The 21,643-nt window shown below is 46.2% G+C and overlaps 1 protein-coding gene across 2 annotated transcripts in view; it reads left to right on the plus strand.

The window, feature by feature from the left end:
* LOC136577213 (serine protease 33-like) overlaps positions 1-21,077 on the plus strand; it is a 42,416-nt gene extending 21,339 nt beyond the window's left edge. The window contains exons 1-5 of one of the 2 annotated variants that reach the window (XM_066577014.1): positions 9,997-10,067; positions 13,538-13,742; positions 15,704-15,975; positions 16,559-16,728; positions 19,267-21,077. In XM_066577014.1, the coding sequence (XP_066433111.1) occupies positions 10,034-10,067; positions 13,538-13,742; positions 15,704-15,975; positions 16,559-16,728; positions 19,267-19,500 (915 nt within the window). In that variant the 5' untranslated portion in view covers positions 9,997-10,033 and the 3' untranslated portion in view covers positions 19,501-21,077. Of the gene's footprint in view, positions 1-9,996; positions 10,068-13,537; positions 13,743-15,703; positions 15,976-16,558; positions 16,729-19,266 lie in introns of those variants that run through there. The other variant, XM_066577013.1, reaches the window with a different exon arrangement.
* Positions 21,078-21,643: the final 566 nt, after the last annotated feature.

Here is a 21,643-nt window from a genome sequence, read left to right on the forward strand (position 1 = left end):
GTCGCAGCAAGATCAGCCAGGGAGCCACCACTACCAGCCTCACCACCACCAGCATGCGCAGGCATATGATGGCCAAGCACCCCACAAGGTGGGACAAAGGCCATTCACCGCCTCTGGGTCACACCACTATCTCTTCCCCTGTGCCACAACCTGGCACACAGATCCAATCCCCCTCCCAGGACACAGGCACGAGCGGCTCCCGGCCTGCTCCCACACCCTCACCTCCACCGTCCTCCACTCCATCCAGCAATGTCTCTCAGCGCAGCGTTCAGCTGTCGCTAACACAAGTGTTGGAGCGAAAGCAGAAATACGCCGCCACCCACCCGCATGCACAAGCTTTAAACGTGCACATTGCCAAATTAATCAGCCTGGAGATTTTGCGGTACAGGCTTGTGGAAACGGAGGCTTTCAAAAACATGATGGCGGTGGCGGCCCCACGCTCCTCGGACCCAGTCACCACTATTTTTCCCAGTGTGCCATCCCAGCCCTACTCCAGCACGTCTCCCGCAACATAAATCGTGCCCTCACCACCATGGTTACTGGGAAGGTCCACTTAACCACGGACACGTGGACAAGTACTGGCGGGCAGGGCCACTATATCTCCCTGATGGTACATTGGGTGAACTTGGTGGAGGCTGGGACTGAGTCAGAGCCTGGGACTGCTCACGTCCTACCCACACCCAGAATAGCGGGTCCTACCTCGGTGCTGGTATCTGCGGCGTTTTATGCAACCTCCTCCAAACCCTCCCCCTCCTCCTCCTCATCTCCACATCTACCTCTCAATTAAGAAGTGTGAGCACGTCGCAAGCAGTCTGTAGCGTGCGGTAGCACAGCGGAAGGCAAGCGTCAGCAAGCCCTGCTGAAACAAATCAGCTTAGGTGACAAGAGGCACACGGCCCCGGAGCTGTTGCAGGGTCTGACAGAGCAGACCAACCTCTGGCTTTCGCCGCTGAGCCTCCAACTGGGCATGGTCGTGTGTGACAACGGCTGTAACCTGGTGACGGCTCTGCAGCTTGGCAGCCTCACACATGTGGCATGCCTGGCCCACGTCTTCAATCTGGTGGTTCAGCGGTTTCTGAAAAACTACCCCCACTTGTCTCACCTACTCGGCAAGGTGCGCCACGTCAGCGCACATTTCCGCAAGTCCACCACGGACGCTGCCACCCTGAGGACCCTGCAACGTCAGTTTCAGCTGCCAGAGCACCGACTGCTGTGCCACGTGCCCACACGCTGGAATTCTACGCTGCACATGTTGGCCAGGCTGTACGAACAGCAAAGAGCAATAGTGGAATACCAGCTGCAACATGAGTGGCGGAGTGGTAGTCAGCCTCCGCAATTCTTTACTGAGGAGTGGGCATGGATGGCAGATATCTGCCAGGTCCTCAGAAACTTTGAGGAGTCTACCCAGATGGTGAGCGCCGATGCAGCCATCATTAGCGTTTCCATCCTGCTGCTTTGCCTGCTGAGAAGTTCGCTGCTAAGCATAAAGGCCGACGCTTTGCGGTTGGAGCAGGAGAAGGGGGATGACAGTATGTCGCTTGTTAGCCAGGCCACCCTCATGTCTATATCTCAGCGCGTTGAGGAGGGGGAGGGGGAGGAGGAGGAGGGGAAAGAGACAGCTGGTCACACTGCAGAGGGTACCAATGCTGCTTGCCTCTCATCTGTTCATTGTGTATGGGCTGAAGAGGAGGAGGAGGAGGATCCTGAAAGTCATCTTCCTAGTGAGGACAGTGATGTGTTGTGTACTGGTACCCTGGCAAACATGGCTGATTTCATGTTAGGCTGCCTTTCCCGTGACCCTCGCGTTAGACTCATTCTGACCAACACAGATTACTGGGTGTACACCCTTCTAGACCCACGGTATAAGGAGAACCTTTCCACTCTCATTCCCGAAGAGGAAAGGGGTTCGAGAGTGATGCAATACCACAGGGCCCTGGTGAAAAAAGTGATGCTAAAGTTCCCATCTGACAGCGCTAGTGGCAGAAGATGCAGTTATGAGGGCCAAGTATCAGGGGAGGCGCAGGGATCAGGCAGCATGTCCAGTGCAGGCAGAGGAACACTCTCCAATGCCTTTGCCAGCTTTATGGCTCCCCAGCAAGACTGTGTCACCACTCCCCAGTCAAGGTTGAGCCGGAGAGAGTACTGTAAAAAGATGGTGAGTGAGTATGAAGCCGATCGTACCACCGTCCTCCGTGATGCCTCTGCTCTATACAACTATTGGGTGTCAAAGCTGGACACGTGGCACGAACTTACGCTGTACGCCTTGGAGGTGCTGGCCTGCCCTGCTGCTAGCGTCTTGTCAGAGAGGGTGTTTAGTGCAGCTGGGGGAATCATCACAGATACGCGTATCCGCTTGTCAACTGCCAGTGCCGACATGCTTACACTCATAAAGATGAACAAAGACTGGATTTCCCCAGAATTCTCTTCTCCAACGGCGGAAAGCAGCAGAACCTAATAATTCTTTTCACTGCAGCAGGAGAAAAATGCATCCTCTATCACCACAAAAAAAGGGGAAATTAGCTTTGTCAATCACTCTCGGATATTATTACTCCTCTTCCTCCTAAAACAGCATGTCATCACTCTGAATTTCCAATTTTTCTGCGACCCAAAAGGCTTTGTTTAAAAGTTTCAAAAGTATTTATACTTTACCAGAAACCAATTTTTTTCACAGGGCTGCCTCAAGGCTCTGTTACAAATTAAGCAACAAAAATGTTTATGGGTTTCACCTGCCGTTGCGGTTGAGCAATTTTTCAGGGGTACACTTTTACTCTTGGTACTCCAATTTTTCAGGCCCTTGCCTATACTATTATCTATCTAATTTTTCCGGCCTTTGCCTACACTCTTAGTAAGCAAATTTTTTCAGGTGTTCGCCTATACTCTTGCTACAGAAATGTTACTGGGGTCTGCCTATACACTGGGTACAAAAATGTTACAGGGGTTCGTTTATACTCTTGCTACATAAATGTTACTGGGGTCCGCCGATACTCTTGCTACATAAATGTTACTGGGGTCCGCCTATACTTTTGCTACAGAAATGTTACTGGGGTCCGCCTATACTCTTGCTACAGAAATGTTACAGGAGTCCGCCTATACTCTTTGAACAGAAATGTTACAGGGGTCCGCCTATACTCTTGCTACAGAAATGTTACAGGGGTCCGCCTATACTTTTGCTACAGAAATGTTACAGGGGTCCGCCTATACTCTTTGAACAGAAATGTTACAGGGGTCCGCCTATACTCTTGCTACATAAATGTTATTGGGGTTCGCCTATACTCTTGCTACAGACATATTACAGGGGTCCGCCTATACTCTTGCTACATAAATGTTATTGGGGTCCGCCTATACTTTTGCTACAGAAATGTTATTGGGGTCTGCCTATACTCTTGCTACATAAATGTTATTGGGGTTCGCCTATACTCTTGCTACAGACATATTACAGGGGTCCGCCTATACTCTTGCTACATAAATGTTATTGGGGTCCGCCTATACTTTTGCTACAGAAATGTTATTGGGGTCTGCCTATACTCTTGCTACAGAAATGTTACTGGGGTATGCCTATACACTTGGTACTGAAAGGTTTGAGGGGTTCGCCTATACTCTTGCTACATAAATGTTACTGGGGTCCACCGATACTATTGCTACATAAATGTTACTGGGGTCTGCCTATACTCTTTGAACAGAAATGTTACAGGGGTCCGCCTATACTCTTGCTATATAAATGTTATTGGGATTCGCCTATACTCTTGCTACAGAAATGTTACAGGGGTCCGCCTATACTCTTGCTATATAAATGTTATTGGGATTCGCCTATACTCTTGCTACAGAAATGTTACAGGGGTCCGCCTATACTCTTGCTACATAAATGTTATTGGGGTCCGCCTATGCTTTTGCTACAGAAATGTTATTGGGGTCCACCTATACTATTGCTGCAGAAATGTTACTGGGGTACGCCTATGCACATGCTGCATAAATGTTACTGGGGTCTGCCTATACACATGCTACATAAATGTTACTGGGGTCCGCCGATACTCTTGCTACATAAATGTTACTGGGGTCCGTCTATACTCTTGCTACAGATATGTTACAGGGGTCCGCCTATACTCTTGCTACATAAATGTTATTGGGGTTCACCTATACTCTTGCTACAGACATGTTACAGGGGTCCGCCTATACTCTTGCTACATAAATGTTATTGGGGTCCGCCTATACTCTTGCTACAGAAATGTTACTGGGGTCTGCCTATACACTTGGTACTGAAAGGTTTGAGGGGTTCGCCTATACTTTTGCTACAGAAATATTACTGGGGTCCGCCTATACTGTGGGTGCACAAAGGTTTCCCATTGCGGTGTTCAGCTGCCGGACACATACACAGAATGAAGTGTGTGCGGGACACATGGATTTCCCATTGCTATTTAACTCACGGCACCTTGGGTTACACAAGGTGGAGGCTGGGACCAAACCTGACCCAGGGACCGCTCACGTATTTCCCACACAGACTATTGCGGGTCCTACCTCGGTCATGGTTTCTTGGCCTTGTAATGCCACCTCCTCCTCCTGCTTGGGGTCTGTGAATCAGCTCTGGGCAACATGTATTTTCTCTTGTGTTACCACAGTTATCTGAGACACTGGTTTGGGCCAAACAAGAGGAGCATTACTGGCTAATTCACAGCGGCAGTAGTCTAATAAATATCTTAAAGCCCTTCACAGTTTAGACTAACTTAAAATAATTTTATTAATAATTACTTAAAAACATATACCTATAGGGCACACCTGACGTGAAACTTCCACAAAACAAACAAACGTATGGGTAGCACACTGAATTGGGTTGGCAGCCAAAATAAATAATGTGAATGGTGCCAGTCAGCCCAGATATCCTTCGATTACGCTGCCATGTGGTCATAGGGGATATCCACAGTAATGATTCCTGAAGGAATCGATGGCTCCCCTAGAATAATAGGCCAGGTGTTACTATAAGTAGCCTATTATATTCTTATAAACAAGTAACAAAGTGACCATATAGGATGGTCATAAGGTCCCTCTTAGATGATATAGTACTGTGAAATCGGGGAGCGGAACCTCACAGATGTGGATATAGTGAAGTCTTATACATTTTACACTTAGTACAACTTGGTAGTACAACTTGGAATTTCATTCACTTATATAAGATTTAAGCCTTCGACGTGTTTCCCGTGAATGCCATGGATCATCAGGAAGTGAATATCTAAGGAATTTCCCTGAACGTAGTATGCATCCCAAAGTCAGAAGAGGCTTGGGTAGCTGCTATATCGGCTTGTGTGGTCAGAACTAGATGAAACTCAATGAGAGTATACTGACCCTTACATAGGCAAACAAATAGGGCAGGGGGTTGGTATATACTACATCATGGTGTGGTCAACGCAGAGTTAGTAAACCCACATATCCATAGACATAGTATTAGGGGAGGAGGGCAATATTGAATGTGGCTTTCAGAGATTCTATGCTCCTGTTTTATATGTATTTGCTTAGAGCATTAGTGCAGTGTCCCTCAGGGTTTCTCATAAGTGGTGCAGCAATATTGAGCCTAGTTACTTATAGCGTATATCTGCTGCTGTATTAATCTTCTGGCTTTAACAATTGCTTGCAACCACTATAGAGTTAAACCCTCTAAGATTAATCTTTCTAATAGTCACTGCAGTAATTCAACCCTCATCAACAATTCCCCTTCTCCCTATGTTTCCCCAGAATCAAAGTAAAATGAAAATAAGAAAGTGCCCATAGTCCTGTAAAACATTACCTGCCTCATGGTGTTGAATGGTCTAACTCCACCCTTGGGTGGAACAATAGGTAACGCCCCTCTTTTGATTATTGTGGTAAACAAAGGTAGTGTGAGTGATCCATGCTCCTTTATGTTAGTCTCCCATAATGACTATAGCCAGCATTGGCTCGATTTAAAAAGCCATATCAAGAGATATAATATAGGGGTATAAAAGATAAGTTTTTGAGCATTAACGCCAGGATTGTGTATCGGGGTTGTCATGGTAACCGATCCAGAGTGTAGTCTCCCCGTGCCGCCCCCTTAATGCCTGATAGGGCGTGATAAATTGGCCAGTCCCTTATTAGTAATTACTGGGCGCCTCCTGCTGGGTATGGCGTGAGGGCAAGGCAAGGTGATGTCCGCATGTGGCCGCGTAGAGCGTGGCGACGTCATCACGCAACGGCGAAGTAAGAGTGGAGAGAATATATCAGAGGAAACAGTTAAATTGTAGGCTCTCATTTAAGCCCTTAGGGTGCACAGTATCTAATTTAAAGATCCTCTTTCTGCAATAGAAGGGGGTCTAAATCCCCCCCTCTATTGTCAGATTTTAGGAGTTTGATTCCCTGGACTCAAAGGCATTGCAGTGTTTTACCTATCTGGAACAAATACACTGAATGACTCAGCAGAAGTGTGGGCCGAGGTCCTGGGTGGGGTGAAACTCTGCCATGTTTGGGCACTCTCTTTTCTTCCTGTTTAATTTTGTCCGTGAGTTCCAGGGGCTCGCCTATACTATGGGTACACAAAGGCTTCCCCATTGCATTGTTCAGCTATCTGACACATACAAAGAATGAATTGGGCAGAAATGTGTGCCAAGGCGGAGTTCCTTGGCAGGATGAAACTCTGCCATTTTTGGGCACTCTGATTTCTTCCTGTGTAATACCATTGCTATGTAACTCGCGGCACCTTGGGTCACACAAGGTGGAGGCTGTCAATTCATCATCAATTCTCAACAGCATTTTGGGCTATCGCCCACACTTTCAAAGAGGGTCGCTGTCTGGCCCTGCCAACCCTCTGCAGTGTGTGCCTTCGGTTCCTCCTCATCCAGTACGCACTTATAAATAGACATGAGGGTGGTGTGGCTGTCAAGCGAGCATGTGGCATGAGGGCAGCTGAACGCTGTGCAGGGACACTTGTGTACGCTGTGGACACTGGGTCGTGCGGGGGGTTGGACAGCAATGTCAGCATGTAACCCAGGAGAAGAGGCAGCAGTGTCAACCGCAGGCAGTGATTGTCCTTGGTTGTGTGGTGCTTGGCTAAGATGTGCCAGACCGTGTGCCTTGCTAATGAGGGTTTGTCCCAAGTAAATTGTTAGGGGGGTGACCACCAGGCTCTTGCCCCCTTTTGGCTTAATAGTGGGACCTAGGAGCCTCAGATGCAGCCATGCATGCTTCCCCTGCTCTTCCCTATTCGTTTCTGTGGTGTTTCCATGACTTTCTGATGTTTTATGGTGTTTCACAAGTCATCACCTATGCGGAGTATCGGTCCCATACAAAGATGCTCGAGTCCCCCATTGACTTCAATGGGGTTCCTTACTCGAAACAAGCTCTCGAGCATTATGAAAAGTTCGACTTGAGTACCGAGCACAGAGCATTTTGGTGCTCGCTTATCTCTCATCATTAGGCTTCTCTTCGGCTTATCAGCCACAGTCTAATGGGCAGTTGGAGCGAACCAACCGGATCCTGACTTGATATCTCCGCCATTTTACCAATCCTCACTAGGATGATTGGGTCAGTCTTCTGTCCTGGGCAGAGTTTTCTCATAACGAACTTCAAGAAGACTTCTCCCTTCTTCATCGCATATGGGCATCATCCCAGAGTTCCCCTGCCAGTCTCCACAAATTCCAAGGTTCCAGCATCAGCTTCTTCATCAGAGAGTTTTCGAAAGATTTTCCAAAGTATTGCCACCTATGTACAAAAATATAACTACTATAATACTGCCTCCTGTGGACAAGAATATAACTACTATAATACTGCCTCCTGTGGACAAGAATATAACTACTATAATACTGCCTCCTGTGGACAAGAATATAACTACTATAATATTGCCCACCCTGTGTACAAGGATATAACTACTATAATACTGCCCCCTATGTACAAGAATATAACTACTATAATACTCCCCCCTGTGTACAAGAATATAACTACTATAATACTCCCCCCCCCCGTATACAAGAATATAACTACTATAATACTCCCCTGTGTAAAAGAATATAACTACTATAATACTGCCCCAATGTACAAGAATATAACTACTATAATACTGCCCCAATGTACAAGAATATAACTATTATAATAATGCCCCAATGTACAAGAATATAACTACTATAATACTGCCCCAATGTACAAGAATATAACTACTATAATACTGCCCTCTATGTACAAGAATATAACTACTATAATACTGCCCTCTATGTACAAGTATATAACTACTATAATACTGCCCTCTATGTACAAGTATATAACTACTATAATATTGCTCACTATGTACAAGAATATAACTACTATAATACTGCCCTCTATGTACAAGAATATAACTACTATAATACTGCCCCCTATGTACAAGAATATAACTACTATAATACTGCCCTCTATGTACAAGAATATAACTACTATAATACTGCCCCCTATGTACAAGAATATAACTACTATAATACTGCCCCCTATGTACAAGAATATAACTACTATAATACTGCCCTCTATGTACAAGAATATAACTACTATAATACTGCCCCCTATGTACAAGAATATAACTACTATAATACTGCCCCCTATGTACAAGAATATAACTACTATAATACTGCCCCCTATGTACAAGAATATAACTACTATAATACTACCCCCTATGTACAAGAATATAACTTCTATAATACTGCTCCCTATGTACAAGAATATAACTAATATAATACTGCCTCCTATGTACAAGAATATAACTACTATAATTCTGCCTTCTATGTACAAGAATATAACTACTGCCCCAATGTACAAGAATATAACTACTATAATACTGCCCCCATGTACAATAATATAAGTACTATAATACTGCCATCTATGTACAAGAATATAACTACTATAATACTGCCTCCCTATATACAAGAATATAACTACTATAATACTGCCCCCTATGTACAAGAATATAACTACTATAATACTGCCCCCTATGTACAAGAATATAACTACTATAATACTACCCCCTATGTACAAGAATATAACTTCTATAATACTGCTCCCTATGTACAAGAATATAACTAATATAATACTGCCTCCTATGTACAAGAATATAACTACTATAATTCTGCCTTCTATGTACAAGAATATAACTACTGCCCCAATGTACAAGAATATAACTACTATAATACTGCCCCCATGTACAAGAATATAAGTACTATAATACTGCCATCTATGTACAAGAATATAACTACTATAATACTGCCTCCCTATATACAAGAATATAACTACTATAATACTGCCCCCTGTGTACAAGAATATAACTACTATAATACTGCCCTCTATGTACAAGATTATAACTACTATAATACTGCATCCTATGTACAAGAATATAACTACTATAATACTGCCCCCTATGTACAGGAATATAAATACTACAATACTGCCTCCTATGTACAACAATATAACTACTATAATACTGCCCCCTATGTACAAGAATATAACTACTATAATACTACCCCCTATGTACAAGAATAGAACTACTATAATACTGCCTCCCATGCGCAAGAATATAACTACTATAATACTGCCCCCTATGTACAAGAATATAACTACTATAATACTGCCCCCTATGTACAAGAATATAACTACTATAATACTGCCCCCTGTGTACAAGAATATAACTACTATAATACTGTCCCCATGGATGACTCATTGGGTGGTCCGCTGGGGTATTTGTGGAGGGGCACTTTAATGTTGTGCTCTTGGAGATGGAACTCTCCACTATTTCTCTTTGATCTCTGACTGATTTTCTGTATTGAAACCTGAAACAATGGAGGGTGACTGTAGGGATGATGATCAGGTGTGACACTGCTACATCTCTGCTGCTCCTGGCACGTGTTGGCCTATTGTTTGTAAATCTATGGAGTAGGTAGAGTGGAAGAAGCATCCAGCCCTCCGGGATCTGGGGCCGGTTCGGCCACATTCCTGGAGACAGGACCTCAGTGGCGGTGATATTTCAGGAGAAGAGGAGTCCGGCATCCGCAGAGCATCTCCCAGCTGCAGCACCACGAGGATGAGGACTCTTCTGCTCTCTCTGCTGCTGTCCGGTGAGTTCACTGATGATACCCGCATGTAATGCCTGCCATCTCTTCACCTGCTGGAGACCGCAGCAAGTATATCACTTTTACCTCTATTACTGAGGTGGTACTGTATTATCATCACTCTCTGTTATCAGCCATCTCAGGCTGGCGAGAGGCTGACTCTAAAACAGTGGAATACAAGCTATTACTTTCTGTTATCAGCTATCTCAGGCTGGGGAGAGGCTGACTGTAGGACAGGTGAATACAGTCTATTACTCTCTGTGACCACACAGTTGCGGATAGTGGTGTGATACAGGATACGATGCAGCAGATGGAGGAACCAAAGTGTCCAATATTTATTGATAAACACAGAAATCTAAAAGGATAATACTAGTATAGCAATAATGGTTACACAATCACCCTTGTTAGCGCTCACAATATCAGCCATATCTCCTATAGCGCGCCTCCTGACACACTGTCTTTAACACTTTCCTACATGTGCACACCTATTGTCAGATTGAGGTTAGCCTCACCTACAATATGTTGTGTTGAAGTGCTCACTTCCGCTGACTCCACCACAATTTCCATAGATCCCTGTCACTGTCCAGGTATCCCACTGGCTGTCTCTCAGGTCCAAACCCTAGGCAGCCTACGGTCTGTGTCCTCTCTCAGCAGATCCCCCAGCTTCAGCAGTTCTTCAGCTCACTCTGTTCAGCGCTGTCTCTCCACTGTGACTCAGCACAAAAAGGTGCCCTTTACAGCCATTGCTCCAGTCTCTAGAAAGTTCCAACTGAGCATGCTCAGTTCCAATATGCTAAAGTTATGATGCAAATTTTGGTGGATGGCATAATTTTGGCACAAATCTCAGACCACCTCCATGGTAAGATTTTAACCCTCTAGCGTAGCCCCATACAACACTAATGCTATCGGTTACCAGCGCTATCAGTTTACATCCCATGTTGTGTATGTGATAACTCACTGCATGTAAGTTATAGAACATGTAGGGTCTATGAGAAAATTATTTCGCAGGTGAGTAGGGGACATCCAGCAACATCTGCGGTTTCTAAAAATGTCCATCAGGGTTACGTAGATTACCTGACAGTCTCCAGTAGTGAAAAAGTAGACTATCAGGATACAAACGTTCAATACCAGGGATGATGTAATAACCCTGAGATCAGACTAGATGTAGGTGATACACGGAGCCCAGCTTATACATAGTATTGGTGCATGCAGATTTGGCTGTGAGTAGAGCACTGATCTAGTCAAGCTGATAAAATCGCTTTATACCAATCAGGAAGCCGCTGTGAGAACACAGTATGGGGACACAGATTGGTTTGGGATCGGCAAAGGCATCCGACAGGGCTGCATCCTCTCACCCTTCTTGTTTAACCTATATGCGGAAAATGGACCTAGATGAATTGGAAATCAGGATGAGAATAGGTGGAAGAAACATCAACAATCTCCGTTATGCGGATGACACAACTCTGCTTGCAGAAACAGAAGCCGGTCTGAAGCAGCTGGAATATAATATTAAAACTGAGTGAAAGAATGGGCCTCTACCTGAATTTACAGAAGACTAAAATTATGAGAACTACAAAAAATGGCCAAATTCAAATCAAAATCGACAACGAGGCCGTAGAATGTCTGCGAGACTTCATCTTCTTTGGCTCAAAAATTGACCAGGCTGCACAATCTATCCCAGAGATAAAACAAAGGAGAGCATTGGGGCGAATCGCAATGCTAAGCATGGACAAAATCTGGGAAAGTAGGGATATCGGCACTGTAACTAAATGCATGATGCTGGAAACTACTGTCTTCCCCAGAGCCATGTATGAATGTGAAAGCTGGACTGCGAAGGATGCTGATAGGAGGAGGATTGATGCATGTGAGCTGCAGTGCTGGTGAAAACCTGTTGCGTTACCCTGGACGGCGAGAGGAACAAACAGAAGTCCTGAATCATATAAGACCCGATATATCACTGGAGGACAAGATGGCCAGACTCAGACTCACGAAGGACAAGATGACCGGGCTCAGACTCATGTAGGACAAGATGGCCCGGCTCAGACTCATGTATTTTGGCCATGTAATGCAAGCAGAGCTGTTAGAAAAATCTATAATGCTTGAACAGATCAGTGGCAAAATAAGACCAGACGGCCAAAGGACACAATGTCTAATACTGTCAGAGCTAATACTGGCATGGATATAACACAACTGAGAGAAGCAGTGCAAAACCGAAAAACATGGAGGGAGCCTTTAGTATTGATGCATGCAGATTTGGTTGTAGATATGGGGTTACATCAGCATCAAGCCGGCTTCCGTACCAGGGGAGAGGAGCGTCGGGCCGGCTTCCGTACCAGGGGAGAGGAGCGTCGGGCCGACTCCCGTACCAGGGGAGAGGAGCGTCGGGCCGGCTCCCATACCAGGGGAGAGGAGCGTCGGGCCGCCTCCCGTACCAGGGGAGAGGAGCGTCGGGCCGGCTTCCGTACCAGGGGAGAGGAGCGTCGGGACGACTCCCGTACCAGGGGAGAGGAGCGTTGGGCCGGCTCCCGTACCAGGGGAGAGGATCGTTGGGCCAGCTCCCGTACCAGGGGAGAGGAGTGTCGGGCCGGCTCCCGTACCAGGAGAGAGGAGCGTCGGGCCGGCTCCCGTACCAGGGGAGAGGAGCGTCGGGCCGGCTCCCGTACCAGGGGAGAGGAGCGTCGGGCCGACTCCCGTACCAGGGGAGAGGAGCGTTGGGCCAGCTCCCGTACCAGGGGAGAGGAGCGTTGGGCCAGCTCCCGTACCAGGGGAGAGGAGCGTCGGGCCAGCTCCCGTACCAGGGGAGAGGAGCGTCGGGCCGGCTCCCGTACCAGGGGAGAGGAGCGTCGGGCCGACTCCCGTACCAGGGGAGAGGAGCGTCGGGCCGGCTCCCATACCAGGGGAGAGGAGCGTCGGGCCGGCTCCCACACTAGGTAGTTAGGCCATATTTACACAGCCGATGTTCCCGGGAAAGTTTTGTCCATGTCCAAGACAAACAGAACTCACACCGAAATAGAACCAGTTTATTGCTGCATGTCATAGTTTTGAAGGAGTCTTGCATGAGAATAGGACATGTGATGTGTGGTGTCCTGCAGCTCACGGACAGAGAAATTATCGCCATACAGCAGCATACTTTCATCTAGTCTTTTCATGCTACATTTTAACACTGTAAATACCGTTTGTTCTCCATCTCACATATTGACCCCCTATAGTTCTGTCCTGTCTCACATATTGACCCCTATAGTTCTGTCCTGTCTCACATATTGACCCCTATAGTTCTGTCCTGTCTCACATATTGACCCCCTATAGTTCTGTTCTGTCTCACATATTGACACCCTATAGGTTTCTGCATAAAAGATGGAGACCCGTATGGCAGGTTAGAACCTAGGGTGAAAGAAGGCTGATCCCCGTACATGAGCTGTAATAACCATATAATGATTACTCTGCACTCCCATCTCATAAGTCTTCTCTCTCCACAGTCCTCCCCGTTGTTGTGTTCCCGCAGCTCCCAGTGCCCCCCTCCTGCGGCTCCCCGGTGTTTTCCAACAGGATAGTCGGAGGGATGGGCGCAGCAGAAGGCGCCTGGCCCTGGCAGGCCAGTATACTGTTGCGGGGGAGTGCGGTGTGCGGAGGGTCCCTGATCTCCCAGCAGTGGGTGCTGAGCGCTGCTCATTGCTTCAACCCGTGAGTTTGATACTTCATAACAGTTCAAGAAGTCATCATCAATGTACATCTGATTTGTGTACCTAATCCTATCATGTGTGATACTGTGTGCTGAGCTGTGTATCTAATCCTATCATATGTGATGCTGTCTGCTTAGTCGTGTATCTAATCCTATCATCTGTGATACTGACTGCTGAGCTGTTCATCTAATCCTATAATGTGTGATACTGTCTGCTAAGCCATGTATCTAATCACATCATATGTGATACTGTCTGCTGAGCAGTGTATCTAATCCTACCATGTTTGATACTGTCTGCTGAGCAGTGTATCTAATCCTACCATGTTTGATACTGTCTGCTGAGCCGTGTATCTTATCCTATCATGTGATACTGTCTTCTGAAATGTGTATCTAATCCTACCATATGTGATACTGTCTGTGGAACCATGTATCTAATCTTGTCATGTGTAATACTGTCTGCTGAGTTGTGTATCTAATCCTATGATGTGCGATACTGTCAACTGAGCTGTGTATCTAATCCTATCCTGTGTGATACTGTCTGCTGAGCTATGTATCTAATTCCATCATGTGTGATACTGTCTGCTGAGCTGTGTATCTAATCCTATCATGTGTGATAGAGTCTGCTGAGCCATGTATCTAATCCAACATGTGTGATACTGTCTGCTGAGCTGTGTATCTAATCCTATCATGTGTGATATTGTCTGCTGAGCTATGTATCTAATTCCATCATGTGTGATACCGTCTGCTGAGCTGTGTATCTAATCCTCTCATGTGTCATACTGTCTGCTGAGCTGTGTATTTAAACCCATCATGTGTGACACTGTCTGCTGAGCCATGTATCTAATCGTATCATGTGTGGTACTGCCTGCTGAGCTGTGTATCTAATCCTATCATGTGTGATACTGTCTGTTGAGCTGTGTATCTAATGCTATCATGTGTGATGCTGTCTGCTGAGCCATGTATCTAATCCTATCATGTATGATACTGTCTGCTGAGCAGTGTATCTAATCCTATCGTGTATGATACTGTCTGCTGAGCAGTGTGTGTAATTCTATCCTGTGTGATACTATCTGCTGAGCTGTGTATCTAATTCTATCATGTGTGATACAGTACTGCCTGCTGAGCAGTGTATCTAATCCTACCATGTGTGATACTGTCCGTGGAGCCATGTATCTAATCTTGTCATGTGTGATACTGTCTGCTGAGGTGTGTATCTAATCCCATCATATGTGATACTGTCTGCAGAGCTGTGTATCTAATCCTACAATGTGCGATACTGTCTGTGGAGCCCTGTATCTAATCCTATCATGTGTGATACTGTCTGTTGAGCCATGTATCTAATCCCCTCATGTGTGATACTGTCTGCTGAGCCATTTATCTAATCCTATCATGTGGGATACTGTTTACTGAGCTGTGTATCTAATCCTATCGTATGTGATACTGCCTGCTGAGCTGTGTATCTAATCCTATCCTGTGTGATACTGTCTGCTGAGCCATGTATCTAATGCTATCATGTGTGATACTGTCTGCTGAGCCATGTATCTAATGCTATCATGTGTGATACTGTCTACTGAGCTGTGTATCTAATCCCATGATGTGTGATACTGTCTGTGGCGGGTCTGTGAATTGTCTTTGAAGGGTCTGTGGGGGGGTCTGTGGAGGGTCCGCACATAAAATCTGCCCCGTGTGAACATGGCCTTACTGTCACAGGATGTAACACAAAACCAGAAGACGCTTGGTAGATCACAGGGTTCACAAACTTGTTGGCCTCGTATGTGTTTGCTCTACGGAGGTTGGAGATGGTAGCAGGAGTCGGGGCGGTGGGATCGTGCGGAGCTGCAGCCGCTGCCTGCTTAGCTGCTGTATTCAGGCCTCTCATATACATGCAGTACAATCCCCATTATACATAGGAAGTTGGGCTGACTTTGAAGTTGGGGTCACATTGTATTTCTGCTCCCTCCAGATCCCCCTCGCCCTCTCTGTACACCGTCTACCTGGGGGGCCACAAGCTGAGTCTCTATAATTCCAACGCACTGGAAGCCAAGGTGAGCCGCCTGGTCCTTAACCCGGAGTTCGGGGGTTCTGGGAATAGTGGAGACATCGCTCTGGTCCAACTCTCCAGACCGGTCACCTACACCAGGTACATCCACCCGGTCTGCATACCACCGGTCTCCATGGTCTTCCCACCAGGATCCAGCTGCTACGTTACAGGATGGGGCCGAACACAGACTGATGGTGAGTGACCCCAACATCCCTCCATCCCTCCTCTGATTCTCTCCTGCCCACCATGTGCATCTCAAAGAGGTTCTGCAGCACCTGTTGTAAGAGTAATATCAGAAGCCAGCTCTGTGCCCTGTATAATCATAGAATATCATAGCTGCATCCTATTCCCAGCTGAGTGTCTCCTGCTTCACACTATGTTGCAGATGTTTTTCATGTTTTTAGCCATTGACCATTAGGGGGCACTGCAGCTTTTAGCACAATAACCATCATCATGGTGAATGATTTATGAGCCTAATCTCCATGTAATCTGTTACACCTTTTTAATGTTTTACCTTCACCTCTGTGGTTAGCGGTGATGACACATGAGTGGCACAATCCGGGCGTGGTGCCATTCAGATGATGTGACACCTGGAATGTCTTCTGCATCAGTACATTTAGTTTTGCTTCCCTCGGACTAAAACATCAGGTTTATTTTGCTTGGGACAGAGTCGTATATATAAAATGGGGGGGGGGGGTTGAGGCCACTTTGAGGACAACCTGTCTTATGTACCATGTAACGGCTCACGTCTTATTCATGTCATCGGTGTCTTTACAGAATTTCTGGCCTTCCCCAAAATCCTTCAACAGGTGATGGTTCCGCTGATCAGCAGGGAGACGTGTGACCAGATGTATCACATAGGCACAAGTACCAGCGCCAACACAGCCATCATCCAGAGTGACCAGATCTGCGCTGGCTACCCGGCCGGACAGAAGGACTCCTGCATAGTGAGTCCCTGAGATGGTGGTGGGAGCTTCGTAGAGTCTAAACTCTGTAACATCTTCTGTTCTCTGTTTGTGTTCGTTGTACACTCTTGTCAAAAACACTTCACCCCCAGGTTGTCATTTTACTACAAAACCTGGCATGCAGTTCCATCTCAGGCAGATCTGTAAAGGATTAGACTTGTGGTGATTAGATGAACTTGTCAATGGAGGCCCTAAAAGTGGTTCCCCCCTTGGCCTATAAAAGGCTCTCGGAGGCTCCTTGTGTGCAGTGAACTCTTCTTCCGCTTGCGTGGAGCTTGTTGACCACTAGATGCCTCTACGACGCAGAGAAGAAAGGTCACCCCGCTACCAGAGTCTGAGAGGGGCGCATTATTGGGACTTGAGAAGCTGGATGGTCGTATCGATGAATTGCCCCCCCCCCCCCCCCCCCCCCCGGCTGTACAGGGGCCCACAAGGTGACTGGGCTTAGGATGCCCCCTACAGACCACAAGTAGAGAGGAGCATCTGACCAGGCTGTTGGAAGGTGTTGGGAACAGTGGATGGGGGCACAGAAGGTGACCGGGCTCAGGACACCCCCCACAGACCACCTGTAGAGAGGAGCGTCTGACCAGACTCTTAGGAGGTGTTGGGACCAGTGAATGTGTAAGGGCACACAAGGTGACCGGGCTCAGGACTCACCCTACAGACCACCAGTAGAGAGGAGCATCTGACCAGACTGTTAGGAGGTGTTGGGACCAGTGGGTGTGTGAGGGCACACAAGATGACCAGGCTCAGGACATTCCCTACAGACCACCGGTAGAGAGGAGCGTCTGACCAGACTGTTGGGAGGTGTTAGGACCATTGAATGTGTGAGGGCACACAAGGTTACCGGCTCAGGATGCCCCCGACAGACCACCAGGAGAGAGGAGTGTCTGATCATCCGACAAGCACAAGCAGCTACAATTTTTTTTAGTTGACTACCATCCAGAGACAGGTGGCGCCATCATTACACCCCTGTATCTGTCGAAACCATTTCCAGAGCCTTGGCTGAAGGACATTTGGTCTTATGGTGCCCATTATGTGTACGGCCTCTGACATCCACCGTCTCCTCCATTTCCAGTGGTGTTGTGAACAATGAAACTGGACTGCTACGGAGTGGAACCCAATTGTCTTCAGCGATGAATCCAGGTTTAGTTTGGGCGCTGATGACGGCCGTGTTCGTGTCTGGAGACCTCGGGGCGAGCGCCTCAATCATGCCTTTGCTGTGGAGCGGCACACTGCCCCCTGCTGGTGTGATGGTCTGGGGGGGCCATCGCATATGACAGTCGGTCACCCCTAGTGGTGGTACGAGGGACAATGACAGCTCAGCGATATGTTCAGGACATCCTGCAGCCACATGTGTTCCTCTCATGGCGGCGTCCAGGAGCCTCCCTACAAGGGGTCAGTTCTCCACAATAAGGGTAAATACCCTCTTGCGTTTTTCTTGCACATTTTTTTTCACGCGATATCGCTGCGTTTTTTCACGCGATTGTCGATGGGACTTTCTAATGTTAAAAACGCATTGTACAAAAATTGCAAAGCACCAACTTGTGATGCGTTTTTAACATTAGAAAGTCCCATTGACAATCGAGTGAAAAAAACACAGCGATTTCAGCCATCCAAGATGGCGGCTGCAATTTTCTATCTAGTGTGCGCTGTTCACTGCTCTTTGATTGGCCTGTGTTGATCACGTGACCTGCTCTGGTCAATCAGAAATCAGGTATAGTGCATTAGTAATCTAACACTATCAATGCACCCATTTTGGATGGCTAAAAATGAGACCCGGAACTGGTGGATGGAAGCCATGGCAGAGAACTACTGCGAGTAGTATAACCCCCTCCAGTCCTTGCACAAAATTTTGTCCCAAAACTGGAGGGTTTCTCCATATACTTCAATAGGAAGGTGATTGCATTTGCGTTCGGCCCTGTCTCCATTGAAGTATATGGAGGATGCATCGGGCAGGAATTGGTAGACTCTTATTTACCCAATATACGCAGATATGGTATTGGGAGCCATGCTGGCTCAGGGCTCATCATCTGTTCCCATGTGGGCCAGTCCGAGGCTGCTGATCATAAAAAGTAGTCAGTTATAATTGATATAATTCTCAATGTGATGTGTTTCTGGCCCAGATTGGACCCTTTATCATTCTGATGTAACCTTATATCCACTCATCATATCCTTTTCCTTCATCATCATGGACAATGACAACTCCCTAGTGTAGTATTTGCAGGTTCTTCCCTTTTGGTTATTTGCCTTGACTTTAGGTCGGATGTGGAACTATCAATGAATAGTGATTGACTGAAGGATTGATTGGTGACATGAAGGAGTCACGTGTGACCAAAATGAATTTGCTACTAATTGCAATGGACTGCAGACACCAGATGATGGAACTGTTCCATGTGGGAGAGAAGGAGGTGTTAATCAATGAATGTCTTTATCCTGATAGTTATATTCAGCTTCTGGGATAATTACTGATTACTTTCTATATAATGTCTGACTGAACATCTTTTCCCATCTCCATAGGGCGACTCTGGAGGTCCTCTGGTGTGTAAAATGAATGGGTATTGGTACCAGGTTGGCATTGTGAGCTGGGGAGAAGACTGTGCCCTTCCAAATCGCCCGGGAGTCTACACCTCAGTTCCAATCTATAGGTCATGGATCGACTTTTATGGAAGCCAGCAAGTCTCCTCCTCCTCGTCCCCTAGGCTGGGTGCCTCACTGCTGCTCCTTGTGGTCACTCTCATACTGCACAGCTGATTCATGAGGATATGGACCCCAAAAAATGTAGCCTATCTGCCTCATAAAGTCATGACTAAACATTTATTATGAAACCAAGTTCTTCATAACTTGGGGAACAATATGTTTCATGAGGATCATCACCATTGTGTCTCCTCATCTTCATCATGATTATGTCTTCTCATCTGCTTAATCATTACATCTCCTCATCATCATTATGTCTCTTTATTATCATCATCATTGTCTTCTCACCTTCATCAACATTTCATCATCTTGTCTCTTCATCATCATTGTGTCTTTCCAACTTTCCTATCATGTCCCTCAATGTCCTCATCATTGTGTCCCTTCATCTTCATCATTGTGTTCCTGATCTTCCTCAACATTTCATCTCCTCATCTACATCATCATTATGGCTCCCCATCATCCTTCTGGAGAATGTTCCACTCACTCTGGATTCCTATCATTCTTATGTTTATTGAATAGATGGATGTCTCAATTCAAAATCTACAATGATTACTCCAGACAGCGTAATAACAAAAGTTATCACAATGGAAGTCTTACCCATTCTCAGCCCATACCAAGAGGTAGATTGAGTGATGAGAGTAATTGCCATGTTCTGTTAAATACCCCCCATCCCAGGACAAGGGATCCTTCACTCCGTATGGGACAATGCTGGCCCAACTTTCTGATCAGCTCTTCCATCCCTCGTTTCCTTACGCGTAGTGTCTGTGGAAATGGAAGCACTGGATAGGGTTAACCACAGGGCCATTGTGATTATCCATCTCCATAGAAGCCATGACAGTAAAAGTGACCCTCCAGTTTCGGAACAAAATTCTGTCCCAGAACCAGAGGGGAGTATATTGCCTGCAGTTGTCATCTACTGCCATTCCTCTGATCCACCAGTTCCTGGTCCTGTTTTTGACCATCCCAAGATGGTTGCAGTAATTTTCAGACTACCTAATTCCCACAGTGCTTTAGTATGGTTAGACTACCAATACACTATACCTGCTCTCTAATTGGCCAGAGCTAGTCATGTGATCAGCACTGGCCAATCGGAGTGCAGTGCACAGCATGCATTAGTTAGTTAGAAAAAATTGCTGCAGCCCACTTGGATGGCCGAAAATGGGTCCTAGAACCATCAGACTGGAGGATCGGCAGAGAAGAACAACTGCGGGTAATATAACCCCCTCCTGTCCTGGGAAGGATTTTTACTCTTAAACCTGAGGGTCGCTTTAACTGTTTCCAGAAGATACTTTCAGGATGGATTTTTTGCAGACTATATAAATGACGCAGAGCACATGCATCCCCTGAATTAACTAAAACATTGGCCATATCTGCTTTGTGTGGATGGCACCGCTCTAAAGGTAGTCTGTATATGCACTGCCCATATAGAGTAGACATGACCGAAGCATACCACAGAAGCCCTGACCCCGGACATTAGCAATGGAGCACATAATGTACACTATAGATGGGGAGCTCGCCATCTCTTGCAGACTGATGAGTCTTCTTATGTCACAGATGATGTCACTGTTCTCACTGAAGTTGATACAATGTAATAATAATATTTATTGTTGTACATAGAACCTGAAATGCTTAAAATCACATAAATAAAATATATTTACAGATTTGTATTCCCGCATGTGATACAATAATGGCATCCAATGGATAAAATAATAGTCATAGCACGTCCTGAAGTGAGGGGCTGCACCGAGTTCAAGCACTCAACTATCTCTGGTAGCTTCATTAAAACGAATAGAGCAGCAGCAGCAGCGGCATGCATGTCCGACTACCACTGCCCTTGAGGACACGCCGGAGCCCCATTCACAACTTGGAGAGGGTTCCAGCTGATGAGCTTCCCCCAATCTGAAAGTTATTCCCCATCCTGTACAGCAACCCTGAAGACCCAGTCTGTATACCTTCTGTCAAGGGTTTACCGTAGGCTGCTTTCACAGCTGCTTTAGGGTCAGTTCGGGGTTTTCATCTCTGCTCCAAATCTGGAGCAGACAAACTGAAATAAAATTTAAAAAAAACCTTAGTTTTCAAAAAAAACGGAAACTTGATGGAATGGAAACAAACGGAAGTTTTTTGTTTGCTTTACTTTTTTTTTTAAATGCCATACACATCAATGGGGAAAAAAACATAATTGTTTTTCCGTTTTATATCA

This window comes from Eleutherodactylus coqui, chromosome 8 (genome assembly GCF_035609145.1).
Source record: "Eleutherodactylus coqui strain aEleCoq1 chromosome 8, aEleCoq1.hap1, whole genome shotgun sequence".
NCBI lineage: Eukaryota > Metazoa > Chordata > Amphibia > Anura > Eleutherodactylidae > Eleutherodactylus > Eleutherodactylus coqui.